This window comes from Strongylocentrotus purpuratus, unplaced genomic scaffold (genome assembly GCF_000002235.5).
Source record: "Strongylocentrotus purpuratus isolate Spur 01 unplaced genomic scaffold, Spur_5.0 spur5_scaffold_9, whole genome shotgun sequence".
NCBI lineage: Eukaryota > Metazoa > Echinodermata > Echinoidea > Camarodonta > Strongylocentrotidae > Strongylocentrotus > Strongylocentrotus purpuratus.
Genome location: NW_022145615.1, coordinates 8,644,684 through 8,665,688, shown reverse-complemented (window position 1 = coordinate 8,665,688; position 21,005 = coordinate 8,644,684). Strand labels below are relative to the sequence as shown.

The following is a 21,005-nucleotide window of genomic DNA, read 5'->3' as shown; positions in this document are numbered from 1 at the left end:
TCTTGATGGGGTCCAGGGGCAGAGCCCCCGGAAGCTCAGGATTTTTAGATATTTAATAACTTACTTAGACGAGCATCCAGGGGCCCGCCTTAGGGCCCTTGGCGGGCCTAGGGGTTGGAGCCCCGTACGCTCAGGGGTTTTAGGCATTTAATAACGGCCAGATGAGCAAATTTTGATACCGGATTGTGACATTGGCAGGTCACACATTTTTTCTCTCTTTCTTTCTTTCTTTTTCTCTTTAACATACTTTTTCAAAAAAGTGAGGGGGCTTGAGCCCCCGGGCCCCGCCGTTTTGCAAGCCCTGATATAAAGGCTTCCAAATTAGCATATTTTTTTTCTCGCCCGACTGTAAATTTGGAAATTCGTTATTTTCCAACAAACGCATAAAAAGGTACGATTTACAAAACAATGAGAAGAAATACCGGAAATCATGTCATGTCAACAACATTTGTAAATCACTGGTATCGAATTAGAAATACCCCCCCCCCCCCCCCCCCCCCCGTTCCCATCAGCACGCCAGTGTCCAGGGATTTATGTCTTCTCATCTATAAAAAAACACACACACGCTTTTCCATCCTCTCACAATATTTCCACGATATCCGCGTATCGCTAGTATAAAAACCTCCATTGATAAATAAATTTAATTCCTTTTCTTTGAATGGAATATAACTTGTTTGTGATTCAATTGAGGTTTTATCATTTTTATATTCTTTTCGGTTAAAAAATACAAATCATCTTTACTCGTTTACTACTTTTTTTTAGGGGAGGGGGCCTGGGGCGAAACTGCGTTCCCACCACATCTCCGGCGCCTATGATAATGCTATCATACTTATTTTCGGAATGGCTTGTGAGGGTTTGCGTGCATGCAGTTGCCTACGAGCAACTGGAATGAATTTTACTTTAATTTGTGAATATCTTGCTTTTTTGTGGCCTTAAAATAAATAATTATTATAATAATAACAATAATAACAATCGCCAAAGTTTCCAGTCAATTACAAATCTGAAATGCATGGCCCTGCGCGTTACCAGTGTCTGTGAATGTGATGGTGTAATCAGGGGCGGCCGAGTGGCTTCCAAAGTGGGGGGGGGGGGCACCAACAAAAAAGGGCACTTTCTGGAGAAAAAAGGCACCTATATTGGGAAATCTCAAAGCGAAAATATACCATTTGTTTAGGCATTGGTATATACCCCTACATTATCAGGGATGATTTCATTATTTAGTTTCTCTTCATACTGTACATCATACAAGATATCGCTTAAGCATCATACTGTACATTTGGGTGGGATGTCTGAATATGCATTTACGAGTGAGCGAAGCGAGCGAGAAAAAATTTAAAGATCTGTGAGCTCGCAGTGCGAAAAATTACATCTTATAAAGAGGAAAAAAGCCAATCGTGATGGGGTTATAAGCAGATTCTCATAACGGAAGACTGGAAAGACCTTTGATAAGTAACATAATTATATCATCTTTAAATGCGAGCGAGCGCAGCGAGCGAACTTTGGGGGAAATTGCTCTTAGTCGCTTTAAATAAGGGGCACGTTTAATGATTACATGAAAAGGGGGCAATTATCGAAAGGGGATAAGACACTTATTAGAAAAGAAAAAGAGCACGTGTCAAAGTACAAAGGATAATTATGAGAGGTGAAAATGAGGCATTTTTCAACTGAAAAGAGGCACTCACCAGTGATGAAAAAGAGGCGTTTACGAAAATAGGAAAATAGGCATGTGTTGACGGAAAAGGGGCACCCATCATATTTTGATAGGGTCATTTATAAGTAAAAGGGGGACGTATCATTATTAAAGGGGAATTATCAGTGGTGAAAAGGGACACTGACCAGATATACAAAGGGGCACTTATGAAAATGTAAAAGGGACACTTATTATAAAGGAAAATGTGCATTTGTTGAATGAGAAGGGGGCACTTATTAGAAAGGGAAAGGGGTAGTTATGAGAAGGGGAAGGAGCTCTCTCGTTTTAATGGGGGCACTTATCATAAGGAAAAGGGGCACTTATTAGAAAATAAAAGGGGCACATATTAAAATGAAAGGTGTGCTCATCCGAGCTTAAAAAAGGGGTAGTTATTAAAAGGAGAAGGGGCACTTTTTACAAAGGAAAAAAAAGGGGCAGTTGTCAAAGTAAAAGGAGCATCTCTCAGTTTTGAATAGGGCAATTATCAGAGGTGAAGGGGGCACTTATCAAAAGTGAAAAGGGGCACTTCTCGTACCTGAAAAGAGGCACTTACTAGAGATTAAAAATGGCACTTATTCAAGATAATTTCAAGATTTATGAGAATGGAAAAAGGACACTTATTGCAAAGGAAAATGGGAACATGTCGAAGGAAAAGGGGCACGTGTCAAAAATAAAAAGGGCACTCGTTAGAGGTGAAAATGGGGAAGGGGCACGTTTACTAAGTAATAGGGGCACTTGTCAAAGTAAAAGGGGCACTTCTTACAAAATAAAAGGGGCACTTTTCCTATGTAAAAAGGGGCACTTTTGGGGTATCTAAAAAAGTGTGGGGGGGCATTGTGTGCCCCCTGCCCCCGGGAGGGCCGCCTCTGGGTGTTATATTATAGCCCTAAACAAATTGCGCTTTAAAATGATCAGTGGCTCGAAAAATTTAAAATATTTGAGTGACCAGTTGTACCATACTCATTTTTCACAATAGAACGTGTCCATCAAAACCGTTGGGAAAACTTTTTTTTTAGAAATTTCGAATTCTAATCATAAATATCTTGATATTTAGACAGGCGATCGGCCTTGTAAAGCTCATGGGATTCCTAACTGACCTAAAGGTTTAAAATTATGATTGCAGCATGAGCCAAGGCCATGATTTTGTTTAGAAAACGGAGACATTGAAAGATACCCCGGATCCCTTTAAGGCTGAAAATGATAAATTAATATAATGGAATGGCGTGGGCGACAGTGCGCTACCAAATATGACAACTTTGTATCAAACATCGAGAAAGGTGAACCTTAAGTCAAGACGTAGAACATAACGACATGGGGATCCATATATAAGTAGACATCACATCATGATCTAATTAGTTAGTAAGTTTTTCCCCCGTGGAATAGGCGAGTTTAGAGTTGATCGGTCGATCTTTCTCTTTCCTACTTGTCTAAATCTTTACAAATATTTCCTCTGATATCTTTGCTCCCCGGCTTCTTATCTGACTGATCAGTCACAAGCCCCCCCCCCCCCCCCAACAAAACAAAAAACAACAACAACACACAAACAAATAACAAAAAGAAACAAAAATAATGTAGACCTCTAAAGGAAAATAAAAAGGGAAAACCAATCAAACAAGCAAAGAGCTCTTTTAATACATGGCATATATGGGCAAAAACATGCCTAGTCTATACAAAATCCAGAAAATGATCAGAATCAATGTATTCCCATTCAAGTGGATTTTAGTAACTGTGATTTTTTTTATTTTGTATTTGTCGTAGAGAATGTACCATACAAGTAATGATGAATTGAGGTTTTCTGGTCTGTAAAGATGCAGCGAAACGAGTATGTCAAGCCAATCTACATCTACAAAGTCCTCAAGCAGGTTCATCCAGATACCGGCATCTCCAGTCGGGCCATGGTCATCATGAACAGCTTCGTCAACGAGATAACATCCAAGGCATCACCAAGCCTGCAATCCGTCGACTTGCTAGAAGGGGAGGTGTCAAGAGGATCTGGAAACAATGAGATTTACGGATAGGTCGCACGGATAGGTCGCACTCTCGCCTTACTCTTGGATTATATCTTTGACTTTGTTTCTCATATGGAAATTGGGTTGTTCTTTTTGAAGTTTCTTGTTTTGGATTTATGTGACCACTTTTGGAATAGGAATTTTTCGTACTGAGGTAAGCAAACACTGTGGGCTTTTCATTTCATTTCATTTCATTTCATTGTGGTTAGCTGCACGATACGCGCTATTCAAATTTCGCGCCTTTTTTCGAAAGCCAATCATGGCGGCTCACGCCTCCGAGCCGGAAAGATCCATGATGAGCGAGGATGAAATGGTTTTTCAAACTGTGCAAAACAGGAATCCTGCAAAAAGGCAACGTGGGAGAAGCTCTACTAATATAGAGAACTTAAAACACGCCTCAGAATCATACTCTTCGAACACCACTTTCCACACCACTTCCCCAAACCCAAACCCAAAGGGCTTTAACATTTTCATAACCCCAATAGATAGGACAAAATCTTTGAACAAAGTAAATCCCATACAAATAGCCAAGGCAATTCGGGAAGTTTGCGTGAACCCTGTAGATTTTATCAAAACCACTAATACGGGACTCTTAATCAAGTGTAAAAATACTAAGCAGGTGAAGGCTATCTCAGAGATTAACAAAATAGGAAGTGTTGATGTAAAAGTCAGTGAAGGAGTGAATGGATCAAAGGGAGTCATTTATGACATCCCACAGGAAATGAAGGAAGAGGAAATTCTTAATGAATTGAAAACTCAGAATGTGATTGGGGTGAAGAGGATGGTAAAAAGAGTCCGAACAGATGAAACAATAGAAGGAAAGCGCCAAATCTCTCAAATTCCCATGCGCTGCGTTATTCTAACCTTCAGTAAAGTCACTATCCCCCCTGAAATCCACTTATGTTTCCAAATCAAGCGCGTAAAACAATATGTCCCACCTGTAATTAGATGTTATCAATGCCAAAGATTCGGACACAATGCTTCACAATGTAATTCCAATAAAAGATGCGTCAGATGTGGAGAAAACCACTCGTTCGATGACTGTAAAAAAAAAGAAGAACGAAAGTGCGTAAATTGCGGGGAAAACCACTCTGCAGCCTACAGCGGCTGCGCACAAGCAAAAAAGGCAAAGCAGGTTCAACAGATACGGTATGAAAAGGGGCTATCGTACGCAGAAGCAGCTCAGTCCTGGCAGCAACAAAACAAAAAAGTATCAAATCCACAGCCTATTCAACAGAAAAATAAAGCCAACAAAACATTGAGTAAGGAAACAGAAAAACAAACAAACGAACTTCCAGTGCGGAATGTTGGTAAACCTAATAGTACCTACGCACAAGCAGCTGTTCCGTCATTCCTGACCAGAGCAAACACCACCCCACAATTTCAAAACCAGGTTATTCCTCAGGTACCACAGAGTAAAGAGACCATTAATAATCAAGGAACGTCAAATGAAACACCACAAGGCACTCCACCTATGACCAACTTCATAGCCTCGGCTAGTGATGAACAAATTATAGATTTTATTTGCCAACTAATTTTTAAATTCACAGAAGGTAGAACTGAAAAAGAATTGAATACTCTTGTTTGCGTCGCAGCCAAAAGGGCGCTGCAACAAAATAGTACATATGATAGAACAAATGATAGTGATTAATTTACTCATGTCACTTTCCATTATACACTGGAACGCCCAGGGACTCTTAGGGCACGGCAATGAATTATTAAATTATTTAAACTTACACAAGGATTTTAAATATGATATTATTTGCATACAGGAGACCTGGTTTCATAATAACATTATTTTGAATATTCCAGAATATACATGCTTTCCTAGAAACAGACAAAATAATATTAGAGGAGGCTGTGCTATATATGTTCATGATAGGATTAAGTATGAGGGTCCTTTCACAGATGCAAACTTAGAATTACAACAAATGAATGTTTACATAGGGGGGAAAAAATTGTCAATCATTAATTATTATAACCCTTGTAATAAACTGAATGAAAATATTATGAATAAGTTAATGGAAAATGTATCTAACAATGAAAACGTCCTTATAATGGGAGATTTTAATGCTCACAATGTTTTATGGGGCAGCGAGAAAACAGACAAAAACGGTGAAGTAATAGAACATTTTTTGAATAAGAACAGTTTGATTATTTTGAACAATGGAGAGGGGACCAGAATAGACCCACGAACGGGGAAAACATCATGTCTGGATCTAAGTATCACATCTCCTTCTTTGGCGTGTAAGTCTACATGGGGAGTCATGCGGAGTACTTTTGGTAGTGACCACTTCCCAATCTCTCTCCAAGTGTCTCTCGAAAAAAGTACAGATCCGCATAGAGCAAATGCAGGTATGCCTAATGGAAATGTGGTAGAAAAGCCTTTTTCTTTTAAGAATATAAGCTGGTCTAACTTTGCAAAGAAATGTGAAGAAGTATTAAATGGACAGATTACATTAAAAAACACAAATGTAAAGGAAATGTACACCCAATTTATGGAGTACCTAAAAGAAGTTATAAAGGAAGCTGTTCCCCAAAAGAGTAAAAAGAAACAAAACCCGGTCCCATGGTGGACAAAAGAATGTTCTGCTAAAATTAAAGAAAGAAATAAAGCGAGTAACAAGCTCTCTAAAGGTAGAATGATAACGCTGGAGAATATAGATGATTATAGTAACAAGAAAAAAATGGCACAACGAGTTCTCCGCCAAGCAGAACAAAAATATTGGCAAGCGTTTTGCACGAAACTGGACCGTTACATGCCTGAGTCAAAAATCTGGACCTGCATAAAACGACTAAATGGTGTTCCAGGTGCGAGGTCAAAAAATATGTCATCATTGACAGAAAATGACAAAGAAATAACTCGGGAGGATGAAAAGGTGGATGTTTTTGGACGCTACTTTCAATCTTTAGGAATGAGAGAAGATAGGGTAAATGAACAGTATTTAGCTTTAGTAAAGAATAGCATGAATATTCAGGAGAGTGTTATCAATGAACCCTTTTTACTCATTGAATTAGAAAAGGCAGTACAGTCAAAAAAGCGGACTGCCCCTGGTCAAGATAACATTCCTTATGAGGTGTATGAAAACTTTCCTAAAGAAACTAAAAAGGTTATGTTAGATATAATAAACAGGATTTGGGGAACAGGGGAAATACCCCTCCCACTGAAGCACTCTATTTTGATACCAATTTTGAAACCTGGAAAAGATCCCCGGAAAGCGTCTTCATATAGACCCATTTCACTCACATCATGCTTCGCCAAAATAATCGAGCGTTTGATCAAAGAAAGGTTACAATGGTATGTAGAAAAACATGAGTTACTACCTAATTTTATTAGCGGGTTTAGAAAAGGGCGGAGTGCCATAGACAACATAGTTCTCCTAGAAAACGATATTCAGAAAAGTATCAATTGTAATGAACACATAATAGCTGTGTTCCTAGATATTGAGAAAGCTTATGATAAATTATGGATAAACGGACTACTATTCAAACTCGCCCAAAAAGGAATAGAAGGAAATTTGTTACAATATCTACAAAATTATTTGACAGGACGTACCTTTCAGGTAAGAATTAATAATACTGAATCAAAAACATATGATATGCATAATGGACTCCCACAAGGAAGTATTTTGAGTCCACTGCTTTTTAATTTAATGATTAGTGATATCCCTACAGATCCTTCAGTGCCCTTAGCTGTATATGCTGATGATTTTGTCATATGGGCATCAGGTAGGGATATCCTTCAAATATCAAGCAAACTTCAGGAATACCTGAATAGACTCCAGACTTGGTTTCGCAGATGGGGATTTCGGCTTTCGGCTGATAAGACAGTCCCTATATTTTTTACAAAAAGTACAATGAATCTCTCACCACCGCAAGTAGAATTAGACGGGAAAAAAGTGCCCTTTCAGAATACTCATCATTTTCTGGGGGTAACTTTTGATAAGAAATTGACCTGGAAGCCACACGTGGAAAATGTTGTAAAGAGATGTAAAAGAAAATTGAATATCCTAAGATGTTTAACGGGAACTAAATGGGGGAACTCTTCTAAATCCCTCGTAAAGGTTTACAGGGCATTCATAAGATCTTTACTCGACTATGGATGTGAGGCCTACGATAGCGCTACTACCACCACAAAAAAGGCACTTGATTCGGTGCAATACCAGGCGCTACGGATTTGTGCGGGAGGACTACCTCTCACTTCCCTACAATCCTTACAAGTGGAAATGGGGGAATTTCCCTTGGATCTAAGGAGACAAATTGTGTCAAGTAAATATAGACAAAGTATCGAAAGATCCCCAAACCACCCATTATCACAAAACATAGGGCCATGTTGGCAATTTGATTATCTAAAGGGAAAAGACTTTCTTAGTAAACCTTTCGGGTATAGAACCCAGAGTAAAATAAAAAACTTCATGACAGAAACTGCCGTACCATCCCCATTTCCGCCATGGCTTTTTGAACCCCCACTGGTTTCGACCGAGTTGAGCTCTCGGATTTCAAAAGCCGACCATCCGAATGAACTACAGCAACAAAGCTTAAAATTGATTAATACAAAATGGTCGAACCAGTTGCATATATATACAGATGGATCTAAGTTTCCGGAGAAGGGCCAATGCTCGGCTGCTTTCTATATCCCACACTTTTCTGTACACCAATGTAAAAGATTAGCGAATTTTACCTCATCGTATAGAGCCGAGTTGGCTGCAATTGTTCTTGCCCTTCAATGGATCGAAGAAACAAACATCTATACAGGTGCAGTCATTTTTAGCGACTGCTTAAGTGCCCTCACAGCCTTGAAACATTTTAGTGACGAATCCTTTGTCACAGAAATATTTATAATAACGACCCGATTGAAATATAGAGGGATCGAAATCGCTTTGGAATGGATTCCAGGCCACTGTGGGATAGTGGGAAATGAAAAGGCAGACTTCTACGCAAAAAAAGCTCTAACTCAGGAAATTGAAATGCATAATAAATTGACTTTATTTGAAAAGACAAGTTTAATTTTGTACAGTTCAAAGTTACTTTGGCAAGAAAGGTGGAATGATACCCAATCGGCATTAAAAATCCTTCAGCCAAATGTTATCTCACAATATTCTTGTAAATTGGGAAGAAAAACTGAAACTATTCTTAGGCGACTACGCCTGGGAGTGTCTGGACTCAACCAAGACCTCTTGCGTTTGGGCATCCACTCCACAGGTTTCTGTGACAGCTGCCCAACATTAGAAACGGTCAGACATTTTTTGATAGAATGTCCAAAGTATATAATAGAAAGGGCCATGTTAATGTCAGAAGTTAATATTTCCAAGGAAGAGGACATTATGATATGTTTACGAAACAGTGACTCTCATGTACAAATGGCAATTTCTCGCTTCGTTTTTAGAACGAAGCGATTATGTAAAAAGTAAAATCAAAAAGAGATGAAAAACAGAAACCGCAATCAATTTGAGCTGAATAGAAGAGAAAATAGGTTTTTTGTGTATAACCTTATGCCTACACCTGTATTAGTGTCTTATTTGAAGTTTTGATCGTATAGACCTATATATCTTATTTAGGCCTCTTTTAATTAAAAAAAAAAAAATAATGATTGAAACAATTTAACATTATTTATTTGACCAATCGAAAAACATATCTTAATACATACACACAACTTTAGGGAAGTGGAGAGGAGAGAGAGAGAGAAGGATACATGAAATCTGCTGGGGAAAAGAAAAAAAGCAATTAAAACTTGCTATATCATTACTCGAAAGCATGTCACCCCCCAATGATTATAGTAGTTAAAAGTCATGCGCTATATAAATAATTTCATGAACTAACTCATATAAACTAATAAAGCCCACAAGTGTTTTGCTTATGCAGTTGTCTTTCTCCTAATAAATAAATAAACCCTCTAAACATACAGGTACACGACGCCCCCTTGTCTATGCCAGAGTGACCTAGGTTGAGTTTATCAACCGAGAAGCGTACGGCGTAACATAACTCGCTGGGCTGGTAAGAAGGCATCATAGAAAGGACAGGGCCAGCGTGAGTTGGAACTGTGTGCGGATCGTGGTTTAATTTGAAATAATTTTTTGTTTTTATTTTTTTGTAGACTATGACTAATATTATATTAAAATGAGATTGGAAAAAGAAAGAAAGAAATAATAATTTTACCAAGACATTAAAAGAAAGAGATGCGATGAAATTGGCAACAATAGTCAAATTTGACTAATAGCCATTATAATACCAAACGAACAACAATCTACGTTGTCAACTTAACTCTCAGCTCAAGACTCAACATAAACGCGACGGGTGCTGGTGAATACTGACTGTCAATGTTTTCGTGATCTCTGAGCACTGGGAAATTCATTAAAGACAAGATAATTCATCATGGGGTAAGTGAATGTCACGTGTGTTACTATCAACTTGTTGGAATATTATAATAAGCATGAACATAATTTATTAGCAGGGCATATGTAACTAGATGTAGATCTAGATGTAGATGACTTCATTTTTTCCTGCACCTGCGCCTACGGAGCTGCACCACCAGCGCCCGAGATGAGGCGAAGAGCTCGCGAGGCCAAGTCCCCATTCCACAGGCAGCCACCACCTGCAGCTGCACCTGCGATCGGTCGGCTCTTCGAGCTCGAGCTCCCGGCCGCGCGACTCCCGGTCCAACTCCTTCTCCTAGTCCTAGCCCGAGTAGTTGTACCGTCGTTGTAGATCACTCGTGATTGCATATTACTAGTCATAGTGAATTAGTGTTGTTTTATCTTTTATGTGCTACTATTACTATTACTGTTTCTTGTTAGCTGTCACTTTGTTTGTGTTTTCGTGTGTGTCATCCAGTATTTCCTTGCCCTAGGTCTAGACCATGTAGATTTTGACCAAAAAATCAATCTATTTTGTTCGGGATATGTTCCACTGAGACTACAGCATCACAGTAGGCTATGTGACTGTCTGGCTTCACCGAATCCCTCTCCTTCTCTCTTTCAGTCTTTGTTTTGGAGGAGAGCTTCAATGGACAAAATATGTTTAAAAACTGTTTAAAAATGACATGTTCAACGCAACCCCAATGAATGAAACGTTTCCTCGCTAAATTGCATTGTCCGATGCTCCAACATACATGTAGACACTAATATTTTAATTCTGCTGCAGAGGGGCATATAAGTAATTATACTTGAAGCCCAACATCAAGGTAAATCAAGGTAAATGACCGTTAATAAAAAAACTACTCCGACTCCTAGCAGACAAGCCAAAACGCCAGGCCTTGTGAGTAGATCTAAGCCATGTATTAAGTAGGCCTACATGTACAGTACATGTAAAGATCTAGACCTATGATTTTAATTTTAAAGTTTACACTCACTGATTCCTTGAATGGCCAGATCATAAATTGAAGTGTAAAGTGAGAGGAACTAATCTTTTAAATCTTGAGGAAAGTCTGGTAAATTGAAAAAAGATAGCACTTGTATAAATGTTAAATTTTGTAATCAATACATGTTATTGACAACTCGGGAAATCTTTGAGGACTAGGATGAGGTTCTACATCTAGATCCTATAGACTTCCACAAATAATAATAACAAGAAAATCACAAATTTCCATATCTTGTAGAAATGTTTGTAGAGTATGTGTAAGCCACATTAGAGATAAATTGTTATACAAATAATACTGGTACACAGCAGTGAGGGCATTAGTAAGAATTACCCACACAAGGTACCTTTGGAACAGTCTAACATGCCCGAGGCGATAGCCAAGTGTGTTTGGACTGTTTCAAAGGTACCGTGTGTGGGTAATTTTACTAATGCCTGAACAAAATGATGTTTATTTTTTTAAAAATACATATATACATGTATATGATTATAATATTTGTTTTATAAAATGATGTTTTACAAGATGATTTTGATAATGACCGGTCATTACCATTGGATAATGACTGGTCATTATCCAAATTACGCGTTAGGCAAAATAAATGCCCAGTCATGTGTACGCTGTCAACCAATCATTTGATTAGGAATTAGGATCCACGTCATCATCTTATAAACAAAACTAGAGAGTAGACGACAAAGACGAATGATGTGTGGAACTGAAAGTTCATTAATCATTCATGCACTGACTGTTTATTCAATGACACACAGGTGGAAGTGTTCAATTAAATTTTCAAAAGGGAAAACAAAAGGTACATACTGTACATGTACATGTACTGTACAGTGTACATTAATGAAGCACCTTTATTACTTTTTGGCAGTGATTATTGACAAAGAATGGTTATAAATCAGAAAGCAAGTTTATACAACTGCAGTACTAGAGAACATAGAGGCTGAAATCTTGTTTTGTAGATCTATCATCTGAGTAATTTCACAATTTGAGTTGAGTATAAATCTGAGTGTTGAGCATGAATTGCAAGAAGGAAGAAGATTGTCTAGTAGGGAATACAAAGCAGACATCTAGGCATGTTCATGTACAATGTATGCCTTTGATGTAGATTTCATTTTTGTAAAATTGATGAGAAATAAAAGAAAGAAAACATTGGCATTTTAGAAAATGCTTGGTTATCCTAAAACTGTTTCAGGGGTTTAACAAAAATAAGGTTCAGAGAATTTCTATGTCACATGATACCGTGCAAGGCCTATTTTGATATTTATACATTATTACGTAGTTTTACCAAAGTTTTGTTTACCAAAGTCTACAATTATCTTTGGAAGCTTTCAGTTCCATTGCCCTAACCGCAGATTGACCTTTTTCTTAGGGTCCATGGTTGCATGGGTGCATGTAAACGAGTGTGTGTTTAAAAAAATCAATTAACTATTGTTGATCATTTAAAGAAGTCTTGAAATCATTGATTATAACATCTGCATTTACATCATTGCTAATTCTGTTAAATTAATGAAACACAAACTGTATAGGGTAGAGTGTTTATAGATTTGGAGGATTTCTCAACTCCTTTTTGTTGGTGTTCATACAGTTTATACTGTCTGCGTGTTTTTAAAATGTAAAGGAAGCTAGTACATAGAAATGACTAGTCATCAAAGTTTCAAAGTGAAAGAAGAAGAAGAGGGAGAAGAAAAAGGAGAAGAGGAAGGAGGAAAGGGAGAAGAGGAGGAGAAAAAGAAGAAGTAGAGGGAAGAAGGAGGAGGAGGGGAAGAGAAGAATAAGAATAAGATAAAGAAGAAAAAGAAGAAGAAAACCCAGCCAAAAAAAAACCAGGAGAAGAAAATTCAGCAGGAAAAACCATGAGAAGAAGAAGAAAAAAAAAAGGGAAAAAGAAGAAGAACAGATTATTAAAATGGGTTAGGAGGTGTTGCAAGACCTTACCTGGGAAATTGTGAAATTTATATTGAAGTATTTGAGGCAACTTTGTGACACAAGATAAACTTCAACCTGTGCTGTGGTTTTTAATATGAAGCTTCAAGCTGGCCTCTAATGTTGTGAGGCACGTGGGAGAATCGAGCCAAAAAGGGTCCAGGCATGATGTAATGTAACTTGACAGAGCTTTGATATGATGATGCATTCAAAATTCAGTGTCAGAACTCCATGTAATAAAAAGTGACACAAAAATATTTGACAGCACAATAGACTAGGGGCAACGTTAAGATTAGGGAAAGGTAACAGGGAATTTGTGAGCTTTATGTTTTTTGTTTTTTGTTTTTTTATCTCCAGGGGGGTGTTTCACAAAGATTCTAAGTCGAACTTAACTCTAAGATGAACTTAAAAGTTATGGAGAGCCATTTGTAGCCTTGAAATAAAATATATTATAAAGTGAAAAATTAAGTATTTTAGACTTTCCATAAATTCCACATCAAGAACGTGAAATCTCCCATGATAATAGAAAATATGAATGATTTGAATCAACATTTTACGCCTTTTAAAATAACTTTTACAAAATATTTTCAAGGATGCTAATGGCTTTCCATAACTTTTAAGTCCAACTTAGAGATAAGTTCGACTTTGGATCTTTGTGAAACACCTCCCTGGAAGGGTTGCTCTTTAAATATCCACACGCTTCAAAAGTTCAAATATGACAAGAAAATACTGACTGAAGTATTTAAACCATCTCATTTTTAATTTGTGAAATCCAAATTTGGATTATTTGATGTTTTTAAAAATAATATTGCATTGTTCTCTGGGCTGCGAAGTCTCTGAAATTTCCATTTTCTATACATTTATGTTTGCCTTTCCAACTCTCTGCCTCTCATTCTGTCTGTCTTTCTCAATACATTTGTTTCCTCATTAATTTATTAATTGATTTACCTTTTTGTGTTTATATTTGACTTTTCTTTTCTTTTCTTTTTTAATTTATTCTTGGGGGGGGGGGGGGGGGTAGTTAACCTGAGGACATGTAACTTTTATTATTTCGAGCTTGGTCCTTACAAAATCTGTTGCGAGGTTTACAATGTGTATGGTCCAAGAAGAACCTTTTATCTTGTCACATGTACAGTGTAGTAGATTGTAGAGATTCCATCTACACTTTATCGTTGCGTACAGTGTGTATGTGCCTATTAAACATGCTCTGCACACATACAATGTACATGTAGATGAACATGTACATTTTGTATGTATGTTTGTTACACATTTTCTTTTAAAACACACGTCAGGATAGAATCTGGATTTGTAAATATTTTGTGCATTTGTCACACTGACTCTGATGCTGTTTCCAATAGCAACAAGAACAGCTGGCTCATACGTGGTCACTTTGCATATTCTTGCATTGTACAGTGTATATCATCTACATGTACCTGTGTCGTGTCCACTTTACCTATAGTACTTACATGTATTGTACATGTAATTTACTTTCGATATCCATTATCCACTTACATGTAATACATCAAGTTCAGATTAGCCAAGCTTGCTGTGTAATTGTGCCTGCAGTGTGTAGCCAACATTACATTAAATTTCATTTGTTTCTGGAGATAATTTTAGTGGAATCTAATCAATCTATTGATCCGACAAGATTTATCAATAGTTTGTCAGGGAATTTCAGATGTGTTCCCCTAACGAAGATAGATTCCTGTCCATGCATGATATTTGTCTGTTGAGAAATGAAAACACAACCCCTTAAGAAAAAGCTTTGTATAAATCTTGAAGCGGACATGTACATGTACAGATAACCAACCCTGATTAAAAAAAGCCTTGTATAAATATTAGTGTGTACTGTACAAATGTACAGATACCCAACCCCTTTAAAAAAAGCTTTGTATACCGGTAAATATTGAAGTGGACATACATGTACAGATACCCAAACCGTTAAAATTAAGCTTTGAATAATTATAAATATTGAAGTGTACATAATAATACCCAACCCCTTAAAAAAAAAGCTTTGTATAAATATTAAAGTGTACACGTACAGATACATTGACAGTACAAAAACATATGTACGCTGTACTTTTACATCATTTATGAAGGCTGACATCTTTATCAAATCAATTTGTTTGATGGATCAAACCTGGGCGTTTCATAACCACAGAGTGACTCAGAATTAATCTCATCTGACAATATATAGTTTTGTTGGCTTACTAATGACCACCTCCCACCTGTCTGAGTTTATATGAATCACAGAATCAGACTGTAGAACAATGGGGCACTTACATTTTGTAGTTGTCACATGTAAGCTGTATTCTATTCTCATAATTACTGTTACTTTAATACAGGGCAAGGATTTTTTTTCTGCCCTTAGTCCTTTTGATAATTTTTCTGTGTTCCTCTTTTACCTTCCTGAGGTGAAATGAATAAAAAAGGGAGCAGTATTGATTTAGTGCTGGCAGCCTGGCATGCTCCAGAAGACCTCTTAGAAATGAAAAACAAACAAGCAAACAAAATCCTCCAAAATCAAACAAACAATGTCTGAAAGCAGGGAAGTATGGTCCTTATAGCTCAAATACACAAAATATATTATTTTTTGATGTGTTGAATAAGGCTATATAAACAAATATTTATTTTTAGCATCCCCGCTTCCTTTTGGGGGGCCGCCTCTTTTTTTCTCCTCTTTTTGTTTTTTTGTTGATTTGTTGATTTTTTTTTCTTTTTAAAGAAAAAAAATCATGAAAAACATGCTAAAATGATCTATTTCTGTTAAAAAAAAAATAATTCTGGTGGCCGTCTTGAAAAATGGCCCGACTGTCATGGAAAATGTACAGAGCGGCCATTTTGAAAAGAAGAACAAAAGGGCCTCCTTCCTATTTTTCAAAAAGGCAGGATGCTAAACATGTTTTTTTTTCTATTTATTTGACCTAAAATATATTTTTTTAATGGGCTGTCAGCAAACTTGTACTTTAAAGGTAAAGACCAGTATTGGAAGCACCCCAATTTCAAAAAATGAAATGGAAGCTCTTATTACCAATCATGTGAAAGAATATATGTTTTGAATATTACATGACGATAAAAATTTTGACGGGAAACCGCCTACTAATTGATATATTTGGTAAATTAGTATATCTATATACTGTTGAGAGATACAAATGCACGTGTCGCGCACGTGTGTGTAGTCCCATATACATCTTTCTGTGTACAGTGCTTCTAACTTTATGAAGACTTGGCCAAATTTCTTATAATTTTGATGATTCCAGAACCTTGCAGTACATCTATGCTAGATGATCAACCTTTTCTGATCGATTTCACAACGTTTCTTTCACTATGCAATTGCATGACCATAACTGGTCTTTAGCTTTAATACAAATGTACATGTATGATGCTTTCTTGAAACCCTGCCCAGCTCTCCTACATGTACGTGAACAGGTGTACCTTAATATAATCTTGTCTCGTGATTAATTTACAACCTCCTCTTCCTGTTTGAATCTTGCAATATAAAAAAAAATCCACAGAACAATAGGTGTTTGAGAATGATTTATTTGACATTGAACGCCCCTTTTCATCACGCAATATTTGTCTTTCATGAATGCACATTGTGTACAGTGTCTGATGCAGAACAGATTGATTGAGGACTTGAGGTACAATGTTATGAATGTAAATTGCCCAATTCTTCCTTTTTCACAGATTCTGTGGTTCATAGTTGGAGTAAAATAGCACCAAAATGTAATTTCTATCTTCTATAGACCTGACTTTGAACAAAGTCTGTCTGTACATGTCTGTCTCTCTCTGTACATGTTTACAGTGATGCAAGTTATATTTTTTTTTGACTAACGGCAAATATCTTGCTGTACATATGTATTTAGATATTTATTTCTCAACTGTACATGTATGTACATTGTAGGAAACATTGTGCCATTTTCTTTTGTCATAATAGCAAGAAAGAATTGCATTTATACAGGGCAAAGAGTACCTGGATCGATTTCTCCAAGAGTGGGCATGACAGGTTAGTGGGTTCAGAGCTGGAGTTTGGCAAATTCTGAGCAGACTCTATAAAAGATGATTGATTTTGAAATCTGTACCATCCAAACAAATCAAAAGTGTTTGCAAATGTATGTTGCAAAAGTGAATCATTTTAGGAAATTGAATATAAAGGACATTTTCTGCTATGACTTCAGAAATACATTCAATCGGATGAATTTGCTTGTGTATTAATAATTGCAGGGCAGGAAGAACATTATTGGTGATGATGATGCTTCTCCTTTGGTTAAAGAAATATATTTTATTAGGTGGTCTGTCATTTTATTGTTATTTATTGTAACAAATATACATGTATATATATATATTTGTTTTTATCAAAGGTACCTTTAAAAGAGTAATTAATATATTGATTGATTCTCTTGTATTCACACTTCATCAAATAAACGCAAAAGATGATTCCTGCCTGTATATAGGTTATTTGGGGTGAGTTTGTTTACAGTTGCACAAATATAAGAATAAAGGATAGAGTCCACACATGAATGTGCATTAAAGCATGATTTGGATCTACAGATGAGGAAGTTGCCTTCTAAAAGTTCTCTGGTTGATAAGGGCCTGCCCACTTTAAAGAAAGGATAAGATTAATTAGAGCTCTGTCTCTGATGAGGATGTGAAACCTGGGGACGTGTTAATATGAATTGATTTACTTTGAATGAACCATGGACTCTGTAGTTAACGACTCAACAACAATGAAAAACTTGTACAGTAATCCTCTGTGTAGCAGATTTGAATATCAAGTACCAGGGGGAAAAAAAATACTCAGGGACTTGGGGGAATTTGCCCCCGAAATGCCAAAAAGAGCCCCGAAAGTCATAAGAGAGCCCCCCAGAATTTGCATAGAGTTCAATGCAAAACAAATTTAATAGTGTTATTTTCATGCAAGCAAGCTTGAAAAGTAGCCCCCGAAATTTTGTAAATATATTTTTCCCTGTCAAGTATGTGTACCACCATTAGTTTTTTGACAGGATTGAGGGATAAGGGGCGGGGCGGTCATGCTTGCTTATTTTATCTATTTTCCTCATTTCACCCTGTTTCCATCCTTATAAAGCATTTTTTTGGGGGGATGCTTAATTGCACTATTGCAGTATCAGTAAATTACTGAGACATACATGTACATGTATGTTATCCTAAAAAAAAAATTAAAAAATTACATACATTTTGTAACAATTCATTTATTTGAAATGAAATATTCTGAGTGCCATTTAGTTCTGGAACACTTATTAAAAGTGTGAATATGATATAACAAGATAACAGTTATCTTTCTGGGGCTATTACTAAAAAAATGCTGAGCAGCTATTTTATTTAAACAATGAAAACAAAAGTATCTTTTAATATACACGGAGGTGTATAGAATTACCTGTCATCTTGGAATCACCTGTCACCTTGAAACCATTCAATTAACCTAAAAATCATACAAGTTTTCATGTCCTATATATGTAGGCCTGCATGTTTGATGTACAATAAATGTACATGTACATGTACAGAACATGTATGAGGATAGAACATGACAGTACAGAGCACTTTTAAAATGGGAAGAATTTTGTGACAACTTCAACAGTGCACAGTCATATGGCCAATGCCCTATAGCGACTTCATTCCCCCCTTCTGTGTATGAATAATCACAATATCAGGCTGTTACAGATCTGTTCCATCTTGTAATTCTGTACGTCCTACTCAATGTGCATTCTGAATAAAATGAATAGCTCCCTCTATAGTCCAGCTGTGATGAATTTATTGTAAGCTGTAGTCTCCAATTAACCTTGTAGTTTTAAAAGTGTTGTCTAATAAAATGGCCTTGCTGATATATTGGTTTCCTTAAATTAAAAAGTATGAGTGGAGTGGTATCTTGTTTGTTATTGTATACAGTACATGTAGGTTTTTCTTTTTTTTTGTAGCAAGGCAATCCCATTACTAGAATCTCTTTTGGAAACAAGGAAACAAGGCCTGTTAAAAACTCTTTAACTTAAAATGTAACAATTTATTATATTTATAGGTTTCGCCTGCTCCTCGTCTACATTTACATATACATATACATAATAATAATAATAATAATCTTTTAAAGTCCACTCCAAATTTTATGACGTTAAACCGAAAATGGAATTTCTTTTTGCCCAATTGATCGTGAGCCCGGCAGCCACTGAGCAGCGCCAGATCGACGTTGCTCTATCCCCTTTATTGTTGAACGCCAAACAAGGTACATTACAGTGTACATGTACAAATGTACATGTAGTTCCATTGTGCATGTTTTTTCCCAAAAAATGTTCCAAGCAACTTTACTTTTACCAAGTTTCACAAAACTAACATCAACATTATAATAATAATAATAATAATATTAAAAAATGATAATAATTATAACAGAGGTCTTCATTTTTCTATAACATAGAAAATGTACACAAATTTACCAAACATTTCCTCCAAGAGCCTTTTAAAAATTTACATCAGCAAATTATGAAATATGATGAACAGCTGATGATCTGCAAAGAAACTTTTGTACAGGATCCGAAAGGTCACTTTGTGACCTCCATTCCTATCGGAGGTACATGTCTTAAACTTGAGTATACAGTGGTGCATACACATGTACAGGTACAACAGACATATTGCCTTTTAGAATCTTTCTGTACAGACCAGTTTGTTGATTATCGCATTTTTTGGACTTGAATTTTTTAGAAACTATTAAATACAAATACAGTGGATCTATGTATATCACTTCCTTTAATCTTGTGAGATTGGGGCCTTAATATTTATAACAAACAAACCTACAAGCAAATAACTAATAAACAACCAAACAACAAAATGACAAAACACAGAACTACACATTACCATGTTATAATAAATGAGAGTTTATCATTAATTAGTGTTTTTACTTTTTACAAAACAAATTCAACTGTAGTTACTTGATGTACAACTGTAGCTCCTTTAAAAAAACCAACAAGATGGAAAAAAGGAATACCTATGCATTATGCAGTCATAGTAGTTCAGAAATTAATTAGTGTTTTTACAAAACAGATTCCACTGTACATACATGTAGTTACTTGATGTACAGCAAGCTCCTAGCTTTAAGCCATAATGTAGCCTACATGCACATGGTATAAAGAAGGTCACTCTTGTATTTAAAAATAAAATTTGTAGAGCTCTCTCGTCAGGATGGCAGAGAGATGGAGAGAGAGAGACTGTATACATGTATATGTTGTGCAAAGAAAATTTATGAATGCCTGGCATTAAGAAGTTGAAATATACGAGCTGGAAATAGCTCAGCGCCCGTCTTGCTCCAGTAAAGAATTCTTCACGGACCGAGGAGACAAAGCAAGCTGGGGATGAGCGAGATGAAGATATTGATTGCCTGTTTGTATGAGTCGTAGATCAACCGACCCCGTCTGTTGCCGAAGATTTACAGGCAATTGACGCTCAGGGGAGGGGCCCGTTCTGGATTGTGCCTGCCGATGTACGCCCAAATGGTGCGTTTCCTAAGCTTTCTTAGGGGAGACAGGAGAAAGAGATGGGGGGGGGGGGCTGGAATTTATTTTGTGCCACATTTGAAGATCATGTGTTGTTAGATTTTGATTTGAGACAAATTCCAATTCCAATCATGTTTGTGTTTTGCTTACATGCAAATTGTATGTTTTTTATAGTTACTTTTGAAGAAAATATTTTAGAAAATTCCAGAATATGAAAATTGTAGTATTAAGAAGGGCATGTAAATCAAATATGTATCAGAAGAGCATGAGGCATCGGCTACTACCACAAGACAATATTAATAGACAAAGGGTGTGCTGATTTGTTTGAACCTACCATGGCACTCCTCAGTAACAAAATCTGAAAGAGAGATTATAGAGAGAGAGAGAGGGAGGGGGGAGGGGAGGGAGGAGGGAGTGAGGAGGAGGGAGTGAGGAGGGAAGAGGTAGAAACAGAGAGAGAAAGAGAGAAAAAGTTGTTGGTTTGGGAGTGGTCTAGTGGGGAGGGGGGTCGTGATTATACCCGGCTCTGT

General features: G+C 36.7%; 1 protein-coding gene across 1 annotated transcript in view; it reads left to right on the top strand.

Annotated features, from left to right (window-relative positions):
• The first annotated feature begins 9,952 nt into the window (after positions 1 to 9,952).
• LOC583805 (homer protein homolog 2) overlaps positions 9,953 to 21,005 on the top strand; it is a 32,247-nt gene continuing 21,194 nt past the window's right edge. Inside the window, exon 1 of the mRNA XM_783699.5 lies at positions 9,953 to 10,076. Within this exon, the coding sequence (XP_788792.2) occupies positions 10,072 to 10,076 (5 nt within the window). The 5' untranslated portion in view covers positions 9,953 to 10,071. The remainder of the gene's footprint in view (positions 10,077 to 21,005) is intronic.